General features: G+C 41.6%; 1 protein-coding gene across 1 annotated transcript in view; it reads left to right on the top strand.

The window, feature by feature from the left end:
- The window catches only part of SLC24A3 (solute carrier family 24 member 3), a 936,948-nt gene that overhangs the window by 782,406 nt on the left and 133,496 nt on the right, over positions 1–21,046 (top strand). The window contains exons 8-9 of the mRNA XM_029593773.1: positions 7,535–7,560; positions 16,163–16,216. Coding sequence (XP_029449633.1) covers positions 7,535–7,560; positions 16,163–16,216 — 80 coding nt within the window. The remainder of the gene's footprint in view (positions 1–7,534; positions 7,561–16,162; positions 16,217–21,046) is intronic.

The raw sequence follows: 21,046 nt of genomic DNA, 5'->3' as shown, positions 1-21,046 counted from the left end.
TAGAGTCCATCAAGCTAGGTTGAGAGAACATTGTACAAATCTCCGAAAGACATCAAATGTTCACAAGAATGCACTGTTCAATTCGTACATCTCACTCTGCATGTGAAAGTGTCCCTAACCCCTACACTACTAATAGCTAACTACTACAAGGGATTTGTAGATAGTGTGTGTGTCTTTCTCTCTCTCTCTCTCTCTCTCTCTCTCTCTCTCTCTCATGTGATATTTTGATAAATCTAGCCCTTAGATTGTGAGCCCTGGGGGACAGGGAAATACCCACAGTAACTGAATGTAATCCACTTTGAAGTGCCAAAAGTAGAATATAAATTAAATAAGGTAGGTTGGTGACTGTATTTTTATCAGAGCTATGAAATTATTCATTAGGGCTTCCATTCCATTGTCTAAATTTCTGGAAACATCTCTATGTTTCTAAGTGAGCTCTTGTTAATACAGCTCTTTACACAAACATGGCCCACTCTGCCCCTTGGTTAGTAATCAGATGTAGTTATTGATTTCAAACCTAACCTTTTCTATTAATTACTACACCAGGGCAGTGAAAGTATCTAGTGTTCTAGCTTCTAATTCTGTGCAAAGTGGAATCATCAAAAGCAATGCATCATGGGAGCTTAATGCTTATGATAACTAAGGTAGCCACCCTCCAGTCCATTGTTCTGATAAATGAAGCAGTATTTTGCCTAACAGGGGGAAAGGTATAGATTTTTTTTTTTTTGCCTTCTGATTTGTGAGACTTTCTCTGTAAAGCAGAAGGCTTGTAAATATTGATAGCTTTGTTGTGATAATGACATTAATTTGTTGATAAAAAAAATTGAAGAAAGGCATTTAAATTAATTAATATGCTGTCCTAGTGTTTTCAGAATGCTTATGTAACTGGAAAATAAACCAGGGTAGACGAAAGGAACAATAAATATATGCTTCTTGAGTCAAAGAACTTTCCATCTTTATTAACTACAGTACATCATAAATTGGATCACAAATACATGGACTTTCTAAAAGACTGATTATAAAGAGTTCACATATTTAATATATGTATGCTAGTAAATAAATTAGTATAGCATATCCAATGGGCTGTTTTAGTAACCACCGACTTTTCAATCAAAGGTCTAAATTCATATTCAAATTCTACTATAATGATCTCTGGGCACTATTTAATATGAAGCCATTGCTAAGATTTTATAGATGGGACAGAAATTAGGGCTGGCAAACACATTGTAGGTGATGCCTTTTCATTGGACTGACTTAATATGATTTAGCTTGCTTTTAAGAGTTTTGCTCCCTTCATCAGATCAGTGAAAATACAATACAGTTTCATGAAATTTATATAGAATACATAACGATTTTTAAATTCCAGGCCCTGTGTAGTTATATTCTCATAATGTCAGGAGAATTTGATTGTTTTTTTTTGGGGGGGAAGGGTATTTCAACATAAATATATTTTTAATAGTTATAAAACAACTTTCCTAAGAAGTAATGTAAGTCAACAGTGCCACGGCACATATAAGCATGTCTTGCTGTATGTACCTAGGCACTGCAGCACAAACAGGTGCTAATTACCCTTGCTGGAATATTTTTAAAGATATAAGAGCACTGCACAATCAAAATGGCCCATGTTTCTGGAAATGCAACACAAGGATTTGCAAGTCAAAGAGTTTCTGCACAGATCTGGCTTATTTCTGATTGAGGCTCCCATACATTCCTAACTAGCTACAGGAGCAACCTTTTAACAATAAAACATACAGGCGCATCTAACCGTCCCACACCTATAAGCAGCCCTGTTAGAACTCCAGCACGTTTATCTGCTCACTGGCAAGCCTCTATCACTAGGATGCTTTTACTGACTAGTTGGGGATTCTGTTGCCAGATTATTGTTGCTAAATCTTAATAAATTAGGACATCTGTTGTGATGTAAACCTGTCAGAGAAAATAGCACGAAAGAATGGTGGATTTTTCAGAGAAAAGTTAAAATGGATTCCGTTGCCAGATATTCCACCCACGAGAAAGATAAAATCAGTATTTTCTAAAGGTTAAACATTTGTAGCTCCAGCCCCGGGTGCGGACTGCTACCCAATAGGGCCATAAAAATATTTGTGTTATTCCTCAGGGCTGGTACCTTCCCAGGCTAGCGTTGCACAGTCTCTTCTTTTCAGGGCCTGGATTCTTTGTTAAGTCGGGGGGCGCAGGAGGGGGGGAGATTACTCTCAAGGCCCTGAGTGCTAAAGCTGGCCCTGCATTTCCTTTGTCCTTGTCTTTGGGGAAAGGGGGTAGTTGTGAGCCCCAGTGTGTGCTGGAAGTACCAAATAAAGCCAATGGAGCCACTGTATTAGTGTACAAATAAATCTTTACTGATGCAAATGAGTGACAATGGAACAACAGCACCGCAGAATATTTCCTTTTACAGTATCCTCCTCAGTCTGTGCAGGAATATCGGCTGCTAGAGCCAGGGGAGCGTCTACCCTCCAGGGCTTTGGAAAACAGAGTCCGCAGGTGGGTATAGTGTTCTTTAGATGGGCAGGACACCCCTCCAACTGGCAAGGATTCAGTTATTGTCTCTGCACAGAGAGATAGGATCTCTCTCTCTCTCTCTCTCTCTCTCTCTTTCCCTAGGGTTTGAAAGCACCAGATGAGTGGATTTAAAGGTGTTAGGTTTAACCTTTACTCACAGTTAGTTGATTTCAATATTTCTTTGCTTCTGATGCAGTCCTTGTTCTTTGCTTTTGTGATCCTTGATGGGAGGGATCCACTGAAGCAGGGAACTCTCTGTTCTTCAGTCAGGAAGGAAGGGCAGTCAGAACTTTCTCCTGGATCTTGAAAACCAAATCTTCTCAAAAACTGAAGATAACACCGGAGTGTGTCCTTACAGCAGGTCACTGGCACCCCCTTCCTCATGGAGGGCAGGTCTTCCCTAACCTGCACAGCCCCAGACCCAGGGTTCCCCGTTCCCTGGGCCCAGGAGGTGTACAGGCTCCAGTAAGGCTCCTACCACTTAAAAAAGCTAAATCCAAAAAATGTACCCAGAGGGAAAAATCCAGACCAGCCAGGGAGTGGACTGGATAGGAAAGACCCCTCCTGACCCTGGTCAGGACCACCAAACAGGACTTGCTTGGCTCCTCTGACTGGGCCTGTGTAAAACAACAAAAGATAAGGTCCTGTCTGGGTCAACCTAAAAGGACTGCCTCCCAAGCTGTAGCCTGAGCACTGCTATATATCCTACCCAGGGAGACGGCCATTCCAGACCATTCCAGACCCCCATGAACCATCCTACACTAACTAGCTGACAGTTAACAGCCAAGACTTACTGGTAGAATGACAGGTGATTTCCGCTGTACACTGTTCAGCATTGAGGTTGTTGTCAACTGCCCAAATCACCAGGATTTGATGGAATTCAACTCAGTATTCTAAAGGAACTCAAATATGCAATTAAAGACCTACTACTGGTGATCCATAACTTATGCAAATCTATCGCTGTACATAAGGACTGGAGAACAGTCAATGTAGCATCAATATTTAAAAACAATATAACTAGTGAGCCTGACATTAGTGCTGGGTAAAATGGAAGAAGCTACTGAAAAGTATAAAGAGCTGTCCAGCTAGCAAACTTATCCAACTAACTTGGCTGGGATATTCAGCAGTGCAGCTGCATCACTGAATATACCCAGCTATGTCAAAATTAGCTGGAATACATTTATCCATCTAACTTTAGAACTGACAGTCTCTTTCTCCCCTCTGAATATTTACTGAGTTTTTTGCCATTTTGCCAAGGGTGCTAGCTTTGCAATGAGATACTAAAATGAAGCTCTATGAATGTTAAAGTTCACATGGAACTTTTCACAAGTGTAGGGATGTTAACTCTGATGTTATGTTATACTTATACTGTACATTGCCTTCTTCAGACAAGATTGCAACCCAAAGTGTTTTACAACATCAAAAAAAGACAAAAATTGGATACATCATCATAATAATAATAATAATGTAATACATCAATAAAATGATACATCAAATTCTCACACACATCTCCAAAACATAAATACATCAATAAATACAATTTTATGTTAATAGTCTAGAACTGTAACTTAAAACACTCCACTCTCTCTAGAGAGGGGCAGGCCACTGAATCATCTGCTCAAATTCACATCAGTAATATAAATAAAATAACCCACCCAAATACCTACCAAACTATCTTGAAATCCCCATAAGGGGAGCCTACCCCTGCAGTGGGTACCACCTTAAATGGCTCCACCGAATAAGAACCACAGGGAGGTGGTGGTGCTAGCACATGCAGACATCAGCTGGTGCAAGGCTCAGTCCTGGGGCTCAGAGGCAATTCATCCTCTTCAGGCATACCTCAGGAACTTGGGATAAAACAGCACCAATTCCAACAGACTCAGTTCCAACTCAGGTTGTACAGTCTAGCCTAAGCTTTCCTGGGTAGCAACAACAAAATCAGACATATCTCTTTCCAGTGTATGTATCTCCTGTTGGTGTACATGTGCAGGGTGCTGGATAAAACACAATACAAGTTGTGTTTAGTTTATTACATTTTCTTGATTGCCTTTCTTATCAAAAACAACAAAATGCTGGCTGAAAAGGTGAAACCAAGCATAGGTGCTGCAATGAGGCCAGTGTGTGTATTTTTAAGGGTGAAGAAATTATGAAAATTCCTTCCCTGACAGGTAATAATCTGTCAGATTTTAGCAGTGCTTTTGTTGCTACTGTAACCCCCTTTTGGGGCAGATAAAATTACAGAGTGTCTGATGCTTGTGAACCTAAGCAGTAGCCCCTGTAGGTTCACAAAATAAAAATGGTTGAGCAGATGATGTAGTAGACTTGCCCAGAGGCAAGGGCTGTATTTCTCCTGCTGGATAGGAAAATCCATCTCAAACTCTCCTTATCCTTCTGACCACCCTAACTTCTTCCTTAAATTGGCAGATGTCTCTATCAAACCCGCACCTTGGGATTGAGGAGGGTTTGTATGTTCCAGCAAGAATAACTTGCATTTTCCAAACTAGGGTTTCCAGTAGTCTGAGATAAACATATTTTAAAAATTCAATGATTTCATCAGGGTTGACAAGATCTATATAGACAACTAGCAAAAAAACCAAAAAAACAAAACCACAATGCACTCTTCCATTCTTCATTTCTCCTGCATACAACAGCAACCAAAGGATTTATCATTCTTCAAAAGAGATAGCATTCCATACTCACAATCTCCTTTCAGCTTCTTCTCTGGTAGGAAAGTTGGTCCCATGTTACTTGGTAGTCCATGATACCTCTCTGGTGGCTAGAAAGCACTGCCCAGGTGTCTAATATTAAAATCCTAGAGCCACAGCCTTGTCAGGCACTGGTCAGTCGGCTGCAAGGAAGGAGAGACAAACTCCCCACCCTGACTTCACTCCAGCATGAAAGAACTGCTCCAAGGAAAAAGGAGAGACAAAAACGCCCACTCTGAGCAACACCTTATATTGACCCCACCTTATATTGACCCCCACCTAGCAGTTCTCATGAACAACACTCTTTTCCTTAATAAAGCTCTGCCATGATAATGATGCCTCACTATGACCCCCAAAACTAGAGGTTAAGTGACGTCCTTTGAAATTCCTCCAAGGGTGAATTTCTGGTGACAAGGACCTAATTTAAAACCCTTATCTTACAAATGTAAAACAATAAATGTACTTATTTAGAAACTTGTTGTGCTGCTTTTAATTATAAAGTATTCTGAAAATAATAAACAGGACTAAAGCTAGAAGTCAAAAATACGCTGCAGCTAAACATAACTATAATAATATCCTCCAATGGGATACATTTTCTCAGAAATAAAAGGGTACTACTCACCCGTTCCTAAAAAGTGAGCATAAAAAAACGGGGCCCTGCAGCCAAGGTGCAAGCAGCCATGTCAGCCTAACAGTACCCCTGACTAGCAGTTTCTCTCCATAGAGCTCAAAGATTTGACTATCAGTCAAATCACTTTTTCTAGGGTAGCAGTGCCATAGTAAAGTTCATGGGAATCCCGTGTGCTGATAGATGAATATGTCCTCATCCTGTTTTCCAAATGAGTTCCTACCCATAGATGCAAGCTTCGTAAGCATGGTTTAAAAATCTGAAAGCCATAAAGCTCTCATTTTTAGCTGCAGTAGCTGAAGTGAAAAATGAGAAATATAGAGCTGTTTTTTTTTAATTTATAAAATAGTGTTGCTCTTTCTTTTTAATTTCACCAGATTAAGCTCCCATGTTCCCTTGTATAGTATCACTAGTGTGGTTTTTATTCTAATTGATCCCTGAATTGCTATCATGCGTTGAGAAACGGCTCATGCTTCCCAAAGTAGGAAGAGTCTGTTCTAAAGTATAGTAGGAGAGCTGTGTATCTACAGAAGGAATATCACCTTGGCCATCCAGCTGAACTTTCCCATCAAGAAAGATTCAGGTGAAAGGATGTGGAATGAGGAGGGAAGTGTCCAGCGATGGGGTAGGGAGGGGCTGTCAATAGGGTAGAATGGACAGACGCATTAGCAGAAGACAGGCAGCGTTAGGCTAGGGTCTATTTGGCACAGTTTAGTGCAGTGATGAACATGTCCATGAAAGAGGTAATTATAAAATGCACCGTCTCCAAACGTCCATGTGAAGCTTCTTCTTCCCCTTCACTTCTCATCCTTCACTGCCCTGCCTTTCCAAACTGCTTGCCTGGAGAGCATCACCTTCATTTGAATGACTGACTTCTGCCCTGTGACTCTCAAAATGTATTTTGTCAAAACCTTTACAAGTACTGCGAGAATTTGCTGAACAGTTGAGGCATTTTCTTCAAGTAAATATTACAGCAAATTTAAATTATGCTTAGAAAACAATCCAGAATTCAGGAAAAAAAATTCAAGTTTTGTTCTGGATATTTAATTCTGCAGTATTTTCTGTTTCAATCCAGGCATTCCATTCTCTGGTAAATTATCATTAGTTTCAAAAGTAAGCAGAAGTGAGAATGAGGTGCTTCTCTCTCACTTGCCATGGAATATTACTAGGTTGATTGCAAAACAGCAGCAGGCAGTAACTAACTACGACAAATCATCCAAGGCAAGTCGTGTGGCACTAGCTATTTTTATTATTCTGCAATGAAGAGCACTGAGACTGAACACCACAAAGGCTGCAGTAAGGGGCATTTACCGGACAAATCTGTGAGCCAAAAAAAAAATATTAATTCATAGCCTTAAACTGGAGCCCTAGTAATGGTCCACAGCCTGTGTGACTGTCGTAAGTCCTTTGCCCTCTGTGAGCTACTGTTTGAAATAAAATGAAACCTGGAGACAAGGGGTCCATCTAGTGGTGATTTTATTTATCTATGTTTATTCTGATTTGGGGACAGATGACATGCACTCACACAAACTCACACTTTTCCACACAATTCATGACATCACAACTCACTGCTGTTCTTAGCCATTAAGGGTCTGCAAACACCCCACAATGGTAAAGCTTGAAAACTGAAAAGAATCTAATTCATGCTGTATTTCATCACATAAAGCATTTCTTTTCTCCACAGTTTATCTATGATGAAAAAGTTTCTTGGTAAGTAAGACTATGCTTAGTTCTGTTGATTGTTTTTTTTTCTATCCTAATGCTTCTGTTCTGCAGGAAATTATATACAGCGGTAAAGTCTGTATTGTGGGATAAAGAGTTAGAGGGGAGACGTTTCCCATAGCACATGCCACTGCGGTATCATATAAATGCCAAACAGGCATCCCAGAATGGTTATTTTGTTCGCTATTTAAAAATAGTTATACATTGGCAGGAATATTGAAGTACAATGAAGTAAGTAATTTACGACTTTTCACATGAGCCTGAGTAAATGATAAATTTTGAGGGACTCTTCTCAGTAGTAAAAAATTCTGTTACACTGTATTTTAAAAACCTGCGGTTATGTGTCTTTGTATCATTTATAATTCCAGAGAGTCATCTATAAAATGCATTTCCACAATGACCTTCTGAGTTGCCACTTTCCGCTTCTATCTTATTTCTTAATTTGAACTTCTACATCCCTACCTGTCCACCGCCACCAGATAAAGCCTGCCAGGACCATCCAGTCTGCCCATTTTCCCTACCTGCAGAAACACCATAGAATCTCTGTGGTATCTGGCTTTACCTTCACTTCCACACCCCTACACATCTTCTGTGCTTGTCCTTTGCCTTATATATCTTACTACTAATGACAGAGGCTTTTCAAAGAGGCCAAGTCAGGCACCGTATGAAGCCTGTCCAGGGCTGGTGCTTCCATTAGATACATTAGGTGGTCACCTAGAGCATTAAAATTTTGGGGTGGCAAAAATCCCACCAGCATGAGGCCCAGAGGGATGGTGAACCAGAGTCAATTCTGCCAAAGAAGGGATCGCTGTGCTGGGAGCATCTGCTGCCACTGCTGTACTGCAACTCCACTAATAGGAGAGGGAGAGATTAGGCGACTGAAGGTTCACCTAGGACACCAAATACTCTGCACCAGCCCTGAGCCTCTCCTGTATAATCTTCATTGGCTCTCCATTTAGAACAGGATAACATTTAAAATACTTTGTATTGCATTCAAATGCCTGAACCAAACAGCACCAGCATACTAGTCTCATCTACTGCCCATAAATATATACTCCTACAAGGAAAGTTGATCCTTTTATCCACTCCTTCACTAACTAAAGTAGGGCTAGCTTGCAGGAGGCTTTCTACATTCAGTTGCTTCGCACCCAACTTATGAAACAATATTGCCGCAGGGCTTACACAAGGAAACCTGTTACTCTTCCTTTAAAAAAAATTAAAATCTGTTTATTCAGCCAAGCCTTCCCCTTACCTCTGCATTTCCACCCATTTTACTGCTAGGTATTCTTCTGAACTCTGAAAACAGGATGTGCCATGTTTGTTTATCTTATTGCTACGTATCTTTCCTATATTATAATATCAGTATACACTGTATATTGCTAACTATTCAGTTTTGCATTGATCAGGTCCCAGTTTTATCTTCTTATAACCCCCCCCCCCCCCTCCCAAGCATACAGTATGTACTGCCATTCACATCTTTTCTTGAAATCCATCTTATGCCTTTCCTAGGAAAAGACAGAATATCAAATGGAAATAATAAATAAATAGTACAGCAGGGATTTTTTAATTTAAACCTACAACTTTCTGGCTTAGATTTATCAACTGGCTCCAAGTTTTCAGAACAAACTGATCCAGTCCTGGTTTTATCCCACCGCATGCAGGGACATAATCTTACTTTTCTAAAGGATCTTTATAGGGAAATCAGAACTATAAGTTGATGCATGCAGAGGGGTATAACCAGGACTGGATCAACCAATTCTGAAAATCTGGAGCCAGTTGAAAATCCTATTCTGGCTCCAAACCAGCTAAAAGAACAGCTCCCCTTACTGAGCTAATAGAAGAACCCTGTCTACTTAAACCTATACTTCCCCTTATCATACTGCTTTGTCACACATTCTCTTGCGCAAAAAGGAAATAGCTTCCCAGTCACTAAAATAGACCTGTTTTCTTTAGTTTCCAGATGTTTGATGCCTGTAGACAAAAAAAAATTATAAAATCCAAATCAAATCTTTGATCCCTTTTATGAGATGTCCCTTCTTTTTTCTTGATAACATTTCTTCTGACTATATCCAAAATGTCTAGTTTATTTCAAAATTAGTGTATTCTCTATTAGTATCATAGCAGCCAATAACTCTGAGAATTTACTGTATAAGCAGTAGGGATGTGCATTCATTTGAAATGAATAGGTAAAATGCAACAAATGAGACCATTTTAATTTCATTCGTGGATCCCCAAAATAAATGGAGGGTGCCCACAAATTTAACATAACATATGAAACAATGTTTCGTATTAAAGTCTGTGGCCTGTTGAAAAGTGCTGATGTGAGACTGGTAACTATAGCAGCTAATCAATGCCTGTATGAGGTAGCAGCTTGGCTGGAGCTGACGTGGGAGAAGTAGGCAAGTAGACAAGACAGAAGACCAATCAAGGTGAACCATTTTTAAGTAGTCTATAACTGGCATCTGGATCAACTCACACTGATGTCGTCTCACTGAAAGGTTTGAGTATGTGCAAACAAACTCCATTTTCTCTGTAGAATTTTACAGGGAAAGCTTGTTTTTTCAGAAACTCTCTTAGTGCCAAAGAAACACTTTAAAAAAGGAGAAGAATTTTGGAAATAGGTTTTTTCTTATCTTGACTGCTATAGTCACAGTACTCTCAAAGTGACATAGAGATAGAGGCACTACTTTCTGTTTGTTTGATGGGGCAGCATAGTGGACTGGAGATACAAAAGCATCGAATACTGATTTTTTGTGTCTGCCTGAAGCTGCACTGTACTACTTATATGCAGATAGTTTGCAGTGAAGAGAAGCGCAGCCTTGCCAGTCTTCTCAGTTTATTCTCTTTCTAACAGTTTCCCTTTGTTACTCTTATCATACTTGGGATTTTTGAACCCTCTATCCTATTTGTAATTCCCCACACTCTATATTCTGGAGGTTTTGATGCCTCTGTGCTTTTAGTGATATCCTGCACTCTATTTGATGCCTCTGTGCTGTTCAAGATTCCCTGCACTCTACATTTTGGGAATTTTGATGCATCTGTGATGTTTGAGATTCCCTATACTCTTTGTCTTGAGAGTTTTGAAGCCTCTGTGATGTTTGTGATTGCCTGCATGCTATGCTAGTGGATCCCCAGCCAGTTGTTTTTTACGATATCAACAATGAATATGCATGAGATAAACTTTCATGCAGTAGAGACAGTGAATGCAAACCTACTCATGTATATTCATTGCGGATATACTGAAAACCCAACTAATTGACAGTCCCTAGTACAGGTTTGGGAACCACTACTTTATGCCTCAGGGTTTTTGATGCCTCTGTGCTGTTTGTGATTCCAAACATTCTATGCCATGGAGGTTTTGATACTTCTGTGCTGTTTGCAATACCCTGCACTCTATGCCTTAGGGGTTTTGATGCCTCCGTTCTGTTTAGAATTCCCCACACAGTAAGCCTTGGGAAATTTTGATGCCACTCTGTTTTTCTGTCTTACTGTGTATGCTGCTGTCTTGTCTTCTAATCTGCATCTACTGTTAACTTCAGAGGTAGATTGCACTAAACATCAGCCTGATCTTTGTCTGTTTCTTCTCTATCTCAGAGTTTGTGTGTGTTCACAAGGAGTCAGTTCGCATACACAACATGTGAGAGACATTTTTGCATACACTGTGAGTTACCAGGTATACTATTGCATTGTACAACTGTAGTAAATATACTACATAGGCATAGCCAGCCAGTAGACAGTGCATACCATTGACAAGCATTCTAGCTCTGCTTATTAAGCATTGCCGCTCTTCTTGCTGCATTGCTCTCTACCTACCTTTGATGATTTTAATTGCAAGTACCACTGCTGCTGCTCCAAGGCAATCTTGGACCTTTGGCTGGTTTCTCCTCTGCTCTGGATGTCCGCTAGATTTCATTTTCTTCCCTTACGATACTTGCAGACTCTTGGTCTTGCCCTAGTAATCCAATATTTTGTACATTTGTGGAATCAGCCATGGACTTTTGGCCCTTCATGCCACTCCTGGCACCCCTTTTCCTCTCCTGCTGCCTTGAGCTTTTGATGCCATTCTTCTTCCTGCCTCAGCCCTCACTGTATATCTTGGGCCTTTGCTGCCATTCTTTTTGCTGCGTTGTTCTGCACCTATCGTTTGTAATTTTAATTGCCAACGCCACTACTGCTGCTGCTGCTGCTCCAAACCTCTCCTGGTACTTTCGGGTGGGTCCTCCTCTGCTCCAGCTGTCTTCAAGGTTCTTTCAAAATTCCCTTCCCTTCCTGCACGTCCTGACTCTTGATCTTGCCATGGCAATCCAATGCTTTACACAGCCTTTACCCGCTTATCTTTTTTATTTTCAATCTATTAAAATAAGCAAATAAATAGTAATTTTGCATTAAAAATTGCAGAAAGCTGTCATGTTTAACATTGTTCTATGTACAGGTTGTGTCAGCTTCTATTCACTTCGAAATTCATTGAAACATACAATTTGGGTGTATCACTGAAAATATACATATATATCTATATATCATATATATATTGGGGGGGGGGGGGGTGGTGCTGACAGTTTCTTCCTGGTCCTGTGTGCTTTTACTTCAGTCAGAATGGGCCTCTATTTGGATTCAGGGCAAGAGCTTCATTCACAAATGCCCAGACCTTTCTCACTTATTTTATAAACCACCCCCACTACCACTAGCCCAGCCATTGCAGCAACGGTCCTTGGCCAGGGGCCACAGACTGCAGTTCTCCCAGAACCTGCTAACCATGGACTCTGAGTTTGGTCAGCTGATATCACCGCTGAGCAATTGTTGCCATTCCCTCCTTCCTAGGGGCTGTGAATTCTATCTCCACTGCATCCCCAGTCCTGGGGAACAGAAGGCAGACTTGGGAATAAAACCTAGGTCTTCCCCATAGTAGCACACATCACTGTGACAGAGCAACCGGGTCAGCCCAAAATACCTGTAACTGTATTAACAAAAGGAATTTGAAAATCAACCTGGCAAAGGTGGCCAGAATAAAGACTATATATCCTAATGACATTTTAAGCAAATGGCTATTTGTCTACGTTACTGAATAGACCTGTTTTTTAACCTTTCATTCATAGCACAGAGAAAATACTACTATATTACTGAAGATATTTTTTTTTAGAATTCAGTAAATCTAAGTAATGAAATATCAGACACTGCTATAAACTATTAAAATAGAATATTATTTTCTTGTAACAAGAAGTTGTGAAATGCTCATGTAACGGTAGAGTAAAGAGAGCCAACCTGTGGCTTGGTATTTACATATATTTATTTATTTAAAATTGTTTATGTACCGCTTTTACAACTAAAGTTGGCCAAAACGATTTACAAATAAAAACATCCATAACAATAATCATATCTGCTTAAGTCCCTCAGTGGGGGGGGTTTCTACTACACCACAGCATTGTTTTAAAAGAAATCAAAGAAGGCAATGGAGCTATTACTTAAATCTTTTCATTTGTGAGGCACACCAGTACAAATTTACATACTCTGGTTTTCATCGAGAACCAATTCTACTATTTATCGTTTCTAAAGCACTATTACGAGATACACAGAGCTGCTCAGATACACATAAGGTGCAGTCCCTGCTCCATAGAGCTTATAATCTAATACATACTCAAGAGTCTATGAGAAGTGTATTTATTACAGAGAGATGCTTTAAGATTTAAAAGCAGCATAAAAAAGATGAGATTTTAAACTGGATTTGAATAAGGCCAGAGAGGATGTACAATACATGGAGTCTATTCCAGGCAGACAGCACAGCAAGGTGGAAAGGAAGGAGTCAGGAATTGGCAGTGGAGGAGAAGGGCACAGATAAGAGTGACTTGCCAGATGAACAGAGCTCTGTCAGTAATATATTTGACAAAATGTCTTTCTCAATCTCTGTGATCAGCTGAATCTGTTTTCTTAAGCTGGTACACTTAAATGTGAAAAATCAGAAAGCAGGGTGCACCTAAATCATTTACAAGGATTATTTAGCTTGGCAGTATAGTATGGATATATTGTGCAACTTTATCCCAATCATTAATTATATTAAGTTTGTCATAACTGTTTTGGTTTCCAGGTTGCCATCAAAATGTTGGCAAGAGGGGAGCTGCTGCTGCTTTCTGTCTTACTATAAACCAATCGTGAGCTAGGATTTATTTTAAGCAGAAAACAGTCCTTTTTGTTTTGCTTTCACAGAGTGCTACATGACTACCTACCCTTCTTGTTGGCAATATTTATTCTCCCCTCGTTAGTGTCTTAAAGCCCTGGAAAAGGGTTAGAGCCAACAAGCACAAGCCCTGGAAAAGGGTTGGAGATCAACCAGCATTAGCCATTGAACTTGGATCCTTCACTTGTACATTGAAGGAATCCACAAATTCTTAATTCCTCTTTGGTGCTATGAAAAGACAATATGGAAGTCAAAATTAGTGGGTGATTAAGGATGAATGAGTCAGCTGTTACTTGGTTTTGCTTCATACCTCAATTTTTCTGCCCAGATTTTCATTTATTTATTTATTTATTTATTTACCCCTTTCGTCCTCAGCAGTCTCTATTGCTGCCACCTCTCCCCAGATGGTTCTGACAAGGCAGCAGAGTTTGCTAGTCCTCCTCTGAAGTGCATCCTCTATTCCTGAGGGAGTTTTGAGCGAAAAAAGTAATGCAATTCTGCACACAAAATTTAAAATTTCAGCAAAAGTCTACATATTTTATATTTATCAAAAATAACAAAGCATAAATCATGGGCTTTGAGTAATTAATATAAAGTGCAATGTAGCAAGTAAAGTTGCAATATTTTAAATATTTCTATATAGATCTTATATAGAGACTGTCCTTTCCATCCTCTCTCTCTCCACTCCTCTAACCTGAATATATCTACCTTGGGTCTGAAACCCCCTGCTCTCCACTATCTTTCCTCTACCACTACCCAAGACTGAACTGTCCATGCTCTCCCCTCATCCCTGGACCTGATCTAGGTGCTGTCTTTCCCCTTTCTCTATCCATTTGGGCCAAACCCCCTTCATGCTCTCTCACTCCCCACTCTCCATACTCCTACTCAATTCCCACTCTTGCTCTCTCTCTCGCTAGCAAGCCTGATCCCTTCAGCTCTCTCTTCCCTCCCATCCCCAAGACCTGACCCCTCCAATTTATCTGTCCCCTTGCTCCAGGCCCATCCCTCTGCTCTCTCCCCCCAACTATCCCTTACCAGCTTCCCTCTCGCTAGTGCAGGCTGAAACACCTCTCCTGCTGGTCCACCTTCCTCCAGCCCATGTGGCCAATGCGGATGCCATCTATCTCCTTCCGCGCTGCATGGATAGACACGGATTCCACCTGCTTCTGCCCACTGTGGTTGATGCTGATGCTTTCTGGCTCCTTTGAGGCCATGGGGGACAATGCTGATGCTACCTGCCTCCCACCATTTGGCTGATACTGAAGCTACCTGCCTCCTTCTAGAGGCGTGGACCAACTTTGACACCACTTCCCTATGGCACCCGATGGGGGTCCTTCTTTCACTTGTTCACTAAAGCACAGCCAAACTCTGTGTTAGAAAATGTCAGCGCAGGTGGGACATTTTGTGCAAATTCTGCACTGTGTGCAGTGGCACAGAACTTTCAGGGCTTATCCTCAGCCATGCTGCTTGGCTGGTACAGGCTGCCACTGTAACAGCGGCCACCTTTCCTCTCTTCCTGGACCTGAGCTTGTCATCTCCTCAGCGTATCCATTGCCCTGTTGGATGGAGAATCTGAACCTGGATCCCCTACAGTGCAGCAGAGAGCACTACAGCTAGAGCCACAGGCCTGCCCCACGTTTGCATTTATTCTGGGGATCAGGGAATCTGCAGAAGATGGATCATGTTCACATGCGAGGTTTAAGAAAAGGTCTATATCCTCTCTAAGACGCAGCCCTCCTTTTCTGTCCTGTTCCCACGGCACTCTTACACATGCTCTAAAGAAGACTTTTCAGCAGGCAATAAAATAAAAGCAGTGACGCCGCATCAAACTGCTGAATTCCCGTTGTCACATTCACTGTTGGGTGTGATTTCACTATTTATGGAGAAGTGGACTTTCATTTAATTATTATCAAATCAGTAAACTTTGCTTTAACACCCAAGCCTGGTCCTGTTGATTTGTCCCAGCATCTCACCCCATGGGATGAAACTACACTCTAACTACACTCTCTAAACACAAAAGCCAAATTTAAACATATTACAAAGAGTTAATTCGCAGCTGACAAACTCAAGTCTGAGCTACTCCAGTTTAGAGTCAGGGGGGTTTCCTTTAAAGTTAAGCCAAACCATTCCTGACCTTCCTGACAGAGGAGAGGGGAAAATTGGGATTTAACTTGAATTTGTCCTCTTACCTTTAATATATACAATTCCTGGTGTAAAACGGTGTAAAAAATTATTTCCCTTATGTTTACTTATGACTAAATTTCCTTTTTGTTATTAAGACTGAAGCATAATGTAGTACAAAGCATACAAGGCATATTTTTGCCAGCTTTATTTAGAACAATTAAGGCATCCTTCAAATAAGGTGATCTGATAGCATTTTTTGCTCCTTTATAATTCACTCTCTTGTGGGTTTGTTCACAGGTGGGAGTCCGTGATCTTAGTAATGATGTACGCCATTTACATTCTCATCATGAAGTAAGTGAAACCTGCATTTTATTTCTCTCAGAGGGCAGGGAAATCATTGCTACAGAGTTTTCTATATTGGAATGGTGTTATTGGTAACAGACCACTACATTTTCTCTGTTACTAACATGTAATTGTCATCTTTCCCTGTTGGAGTATTCTGCTGCCTTCCCCTACAATGATTAGATTAAAGGGGAAACATTTTCTGGGGCCTCCAGCCTCCGCAATCAGAGCCAACCTTCAGTAAGGCAAGCTGAGTGGTTATCCAGGGTGCCAGGAGACAAGGGGCACCCTGGGCACCACTGGCATTGCCTGTTGAGTGGGCCAGCCAGTGGGCCAGGTAGCGGCTACGCTGGCTGGACATGGACTTGGCGCAGGAGAGTCAACTCAGGCAAATGCTAGCTGTGGAGAGTCTGCTCCCTTAAAGGTAGAGTTTCTCCCAGGTCGGCGGCATTGAAATCGCCACTGGCCTAAGCAACATTGCATCTTTAAGGAGGCAGACTTGGAGAAAATGTGCCCTTTAACCTGGCCACTGCGGTCATCCATAAATAATGTCATGCTCACGGGGAGGAGGGGGGTTACCACTTTTGTGAAAAGGGGGTTTGGAGATTTGTGACGAAGTGTGATGAAAGGTGGAGTGGGGATTGATTTCATGCCAAAATAGTGTGATGTCACTTCTCTTTCCTGGCAGTGGCACCTCTCCTCTTTATCCATTGGCTGAGCGGTTCGCTGATGAGCTGTTTGACCTACATGGGTGCAAAATGAAGAGAAGAGGTGCCAGCACCACAGAGGAAAGAGCAACCACATTAGACTTGATGGACAGGGCACAGAAGCGAATTGGTGTCTTGCAGTGCATAATTATGCCTTGCTCTCACCTATGGCTCTACATGAGCTTGTTGAGCATTAGGAGAGGAGATAATCTATAGACATGCTGTTGGGTCCAAATTAGCTGTAGACGATTTTTTTTGGGTTGCACTGTGCGTGTGTGTGTGTGTATACATACAATTTCATAGAGGTCAATATTCAGCCAATCAAGTCTGGGTTAAATTACCCACACATTTTTTGGGTAATTTTAATCGGATATTCTGCCTGAAGCCGCATTGACTGAAAATCCGGCTAATGTTACCCAAAGTTGTGCAGGTAACTTTAGCACAGCTGTTTAGCCAAACAGTTATTCGGGTTACTTAATCTGTGCAGCGCTGCCCAGAGAAAGGGAACCTGCACCCAGGAAACACTCCCAGGGCTGCCACCTGTGTGTGTGTATATAAATGTATCCAGATAACAGTGGAAAGAATTTAACTTAGAGGTTTGTTTGGCTAACTAAACTTAGCTGGACAAACCATTTGAATATCAACCTTAGAATTATTCATATTTTCCAAATGGGATAAATTCTTCCAAAGAAATCTCCATATGCCAGTGAAAAAAAATCTATTAAAATACAGTTATCTGTCATGGAGTCTTTTTGTAGCTGTTGTTGGGTGCTTTTTTACTTGTAAGAAGCACAGGATAAGGCTGCTTACTGGTAAGGGGGGAGGGAAAGGGAGAGTGGGGACTTGGAGATTAGGGGACAGCAGGGACTGGAAGACTGGGTAGGAGGAGAACTCTATATGAATTGTGGGGGGAAGGAGGGGAGCATGGGGATTCAGAAACTGGGGGAGAGCCGGGCCTTAGATTTGAGTGGGAAAAGCAGGAATTTGGAGAATGAAGAGAGCAATTTTGTGGGGAGTGTTAGATTGGCTGGGGGAATGAGTGGGTGATGTGAGATTGGGCTGTAAGATGGGCCTGTGGTGGGGGAGGGGATCCACCACAAGAGTTCACCCAGAGCCCCATAAGTGGTAAAAGTAGCTCTGAATCAAGGTCGGGAGAAGCGCCGGCAGCAAGTGAGGAGGAGTGGGGCAGCTGGGCCTGGGTGGGCGGGATGTAGAGACAGAGAGAGAGAGAATGCTGGGAGGGAGGGAGGGGGACAATGAGGGAATGGATGGAGGACGAGAATGGATGGAAAGAGAGACAAGGAAGGAGAAAGCTGGGAGAGAGGGAGAAAAAGGGAAGAAGGTGCCTACAAGAAGGAGGAAAGAATGGATGGAAGGAAAGAGGAGTGGTAAATAATGCTGGGAGGAGGGATGGAGGGGGAGAAAGATTGCCTAGAGGGTGCAGAGAGAAGCAGGGTAGCATTTGCTCTAGAACCAGCCCAGTCCATAATATTCACTTTATCGAGTGCAGATTTAGTAATCTCGCATAAATGGTGAAGTGGAATGAAACAAAAGCTTGTCCATGCCATGTGACTTTCTTTCCACATTAATGTGCACAGGTTTGGTTTTGGTGTTAATGAGGCTCATAATATTCTTTACACACAGTCACTGAATATTTGCTGCAACCTTTTGAATTCTTTTGAGTGCTTTATTCTTTCTAAGTGATGTTCTGTACTTTGCTTCTGTGGCTCTCAACCGAAATAAGTGTAACCCTTAGTAGGAGTTTTAATCCCAGGGGCACACAAAATTATTTATTCCTCTTCAGGACTGCTCCAGCTTGCCATTTCCTCCCATGTTTAACTCTTAATCCTGGGGGGATTCTTTTATGGGGGGAAGCTCTCGCTCATGGCCTGGACCATGCTGTCCTGCTTCCAGTGTGTTTAGAGAGTGTAGTTAGAGTGTAGTTTCATCCCATGGGGTGAGATGCTGGGACAAATCAACAGGACCAGGCTTGGGTGTTAAAGCAAAGTTTACTGATTTGATAATAATTAAATGAAAGTCCACTTCTCCATAAATAGTGAAATCACACCCAACAGTGATACATGAATGATTTTCTCTGTAGGTAAGTGTCTTTTGTTCAGGCATCTGGATAAAGCTCCTATGGTGATTTCACTTGTATAAAGTTCACCCAGCAGCTAACCAAAAATCCTATTTGAGGGGTCCCCACTTCACAGCAAAAATCCTACCTTACTCCATCTCCTTCCTGGACACCCAGCCCGTCCTGGTTCCTTGGATGGAGATCCAATTGGCATCTCCTGATCTGGTTCTTTCATCCTTAGTTGACATTTCTGGGGACTTCTCTTGGGCAAAACTCAGAATGGATTCAGGCTACCTCAGTATTGCAGTCCCTGTGGGGATGGGGGATCCAAAAACCTCACTACACTGTCTGTGTCCAAAAAATGCTTCTAAATATAAAGCTGGATACACCTTCAGCCAACACTGTTTCTCAGAGCAGGATCTGCCACTGGTGCTTAGAGTGGACTCACAGGTCTTTGGTCTTCTGGGTGAGAGCCCTTTCACCTCAAAAGGAATCTGGCAAAAAAAATCTATCTCTTCTGTAAATTAGTGGAAGAAGGACCCTCTGGCAGGGAGTAGTGACACTTTCAACTGAAACTCCAGGGTGAAGCTGGGAGGCCTCACCAAAGTGTAAAACTTAAACATCCTTACTGTTCCAAGGCTCCCTAAAACTGATCCCAAAGAGCTATACAATGGCTGGGTTCAATAGGGTTGAGGCATCTAATCCAGACCCTCCAGGTTCAGAGAGACTATGAGAAATAGAAGGCTCATTAATAGGGACAGTGACATCTAGTGGCCAACCTGGGGGAGGAGGGGGTTACCACATAAGGATCTTACTTTGGCTTATCTTTATACCCGTTAGTATTTGGAACACAGTCATAGGTCATGACAGTGAATGAATACAGAAACCTCAAGTTGCTGAGTAACTTTTAATTTTCTCAAACTTAAGCAGGGCTGGTTCTTCCATTAGATGAACTGGGTGGTTGACTAGAATATAAATTATTTTTTTTTGAGGGGGGAGGCAGCAAAAACCTTCAGGTGCTGCCTTCTTATTTTAAGGCATGGCACCACAAGAGATATGGTAATGGATGGTGGATAGATGGGGGTGCTGAAGAGAATCACAGAAGAATCTAGTTGGGAGGTTGTGGAGGGACAGTGACATCTCCCAGCTGGGCAGATGGGGAGAGAGAGAGGGTGCAGAGCAGGTGAGGGTGGGATGGAGAGAGAAAGAGAGAATTCTGGACAGATAGAGGGTGGAGAGAGAGAGGATGCTGGGCACTGCACAAAGTGGGCAAAGACACTGCGGTGGTGCTGCTGTGTTCTGCAGGGAATGAAAGAGAGAAAGAGGAGAGTATTGGTGGTGGGGAGAAGAGAGGAGTGATGCTAGGTAGGGAGATAGAGAAAAAAGCACTGGACGGGGTGACAAAAGGAAGAGGGATACAGGATTTGGCAGAGGAAGATGTGGATGCTGAATGGGGCAAGAGAGGAGGATGCTCTGTCAGAGCTGCCAGCATAGGCAAGTGTGTAAGGGGGAGGGCGTAGTTTTGAAGTTTCATCTAGGATGCATAATACCTTTACACTGGTCCTACAAACAAGTCTTTAATTAGTCCCTTTTAATTAAACTACATGAGACCTATTGCTGAAGGGTAAATTCTTAGTAGGCAGTATATGATAGCAGTTCTAAAATAACCGGAAAATTTGATTATGGTTATCTTTGAATGCACTTGGATATTATCTAGGCAACATTCCTTAATAACATTGCACACACTGCATTTCAGAAAGTTTGAAGAATTGTGCATGTGATGCATAATTTCCTGTACTTTGCAGGCAATTCACGTAGGGCTTGATTTTCAAAAGCATGTAAACACTTAAAAATGTTTTTTTCACATAAATGCACTTTACCCATATAAGTGGGATTTTGAAAATTGCTACAATATATTTATTTATTTATTTATTTATTTTTTATTTTTATATACCGGAATTCCTGTATACAATACAAATCAATCCGGTTTACAATAAACAATAAGTTACCCTGGTTGGAGCGGTCCGACCTGGGCTTATTACAGGGAACATTGAA

This window comes from Rhinatrema bivittatum, chromosome 3 (assembly GCF_901001135.1).
Source record: "Rhinatrema bivittatum chromosome 3, aRhiBiv1.1, whole genome shotgun sequence".
Taxonomy (NCBI): Eukaryota; Metazoa; Chordata; class Amphibia; order Gymnophiona; family Rhinatrematidae; genus Rhinatrema; species Rhinatrema bivittatum.
The sequence above is the reverse complement of the archived record's forward strand: the minus strand, read 5'-3'. Positions and strand labels throughout refer to the sequence as shown.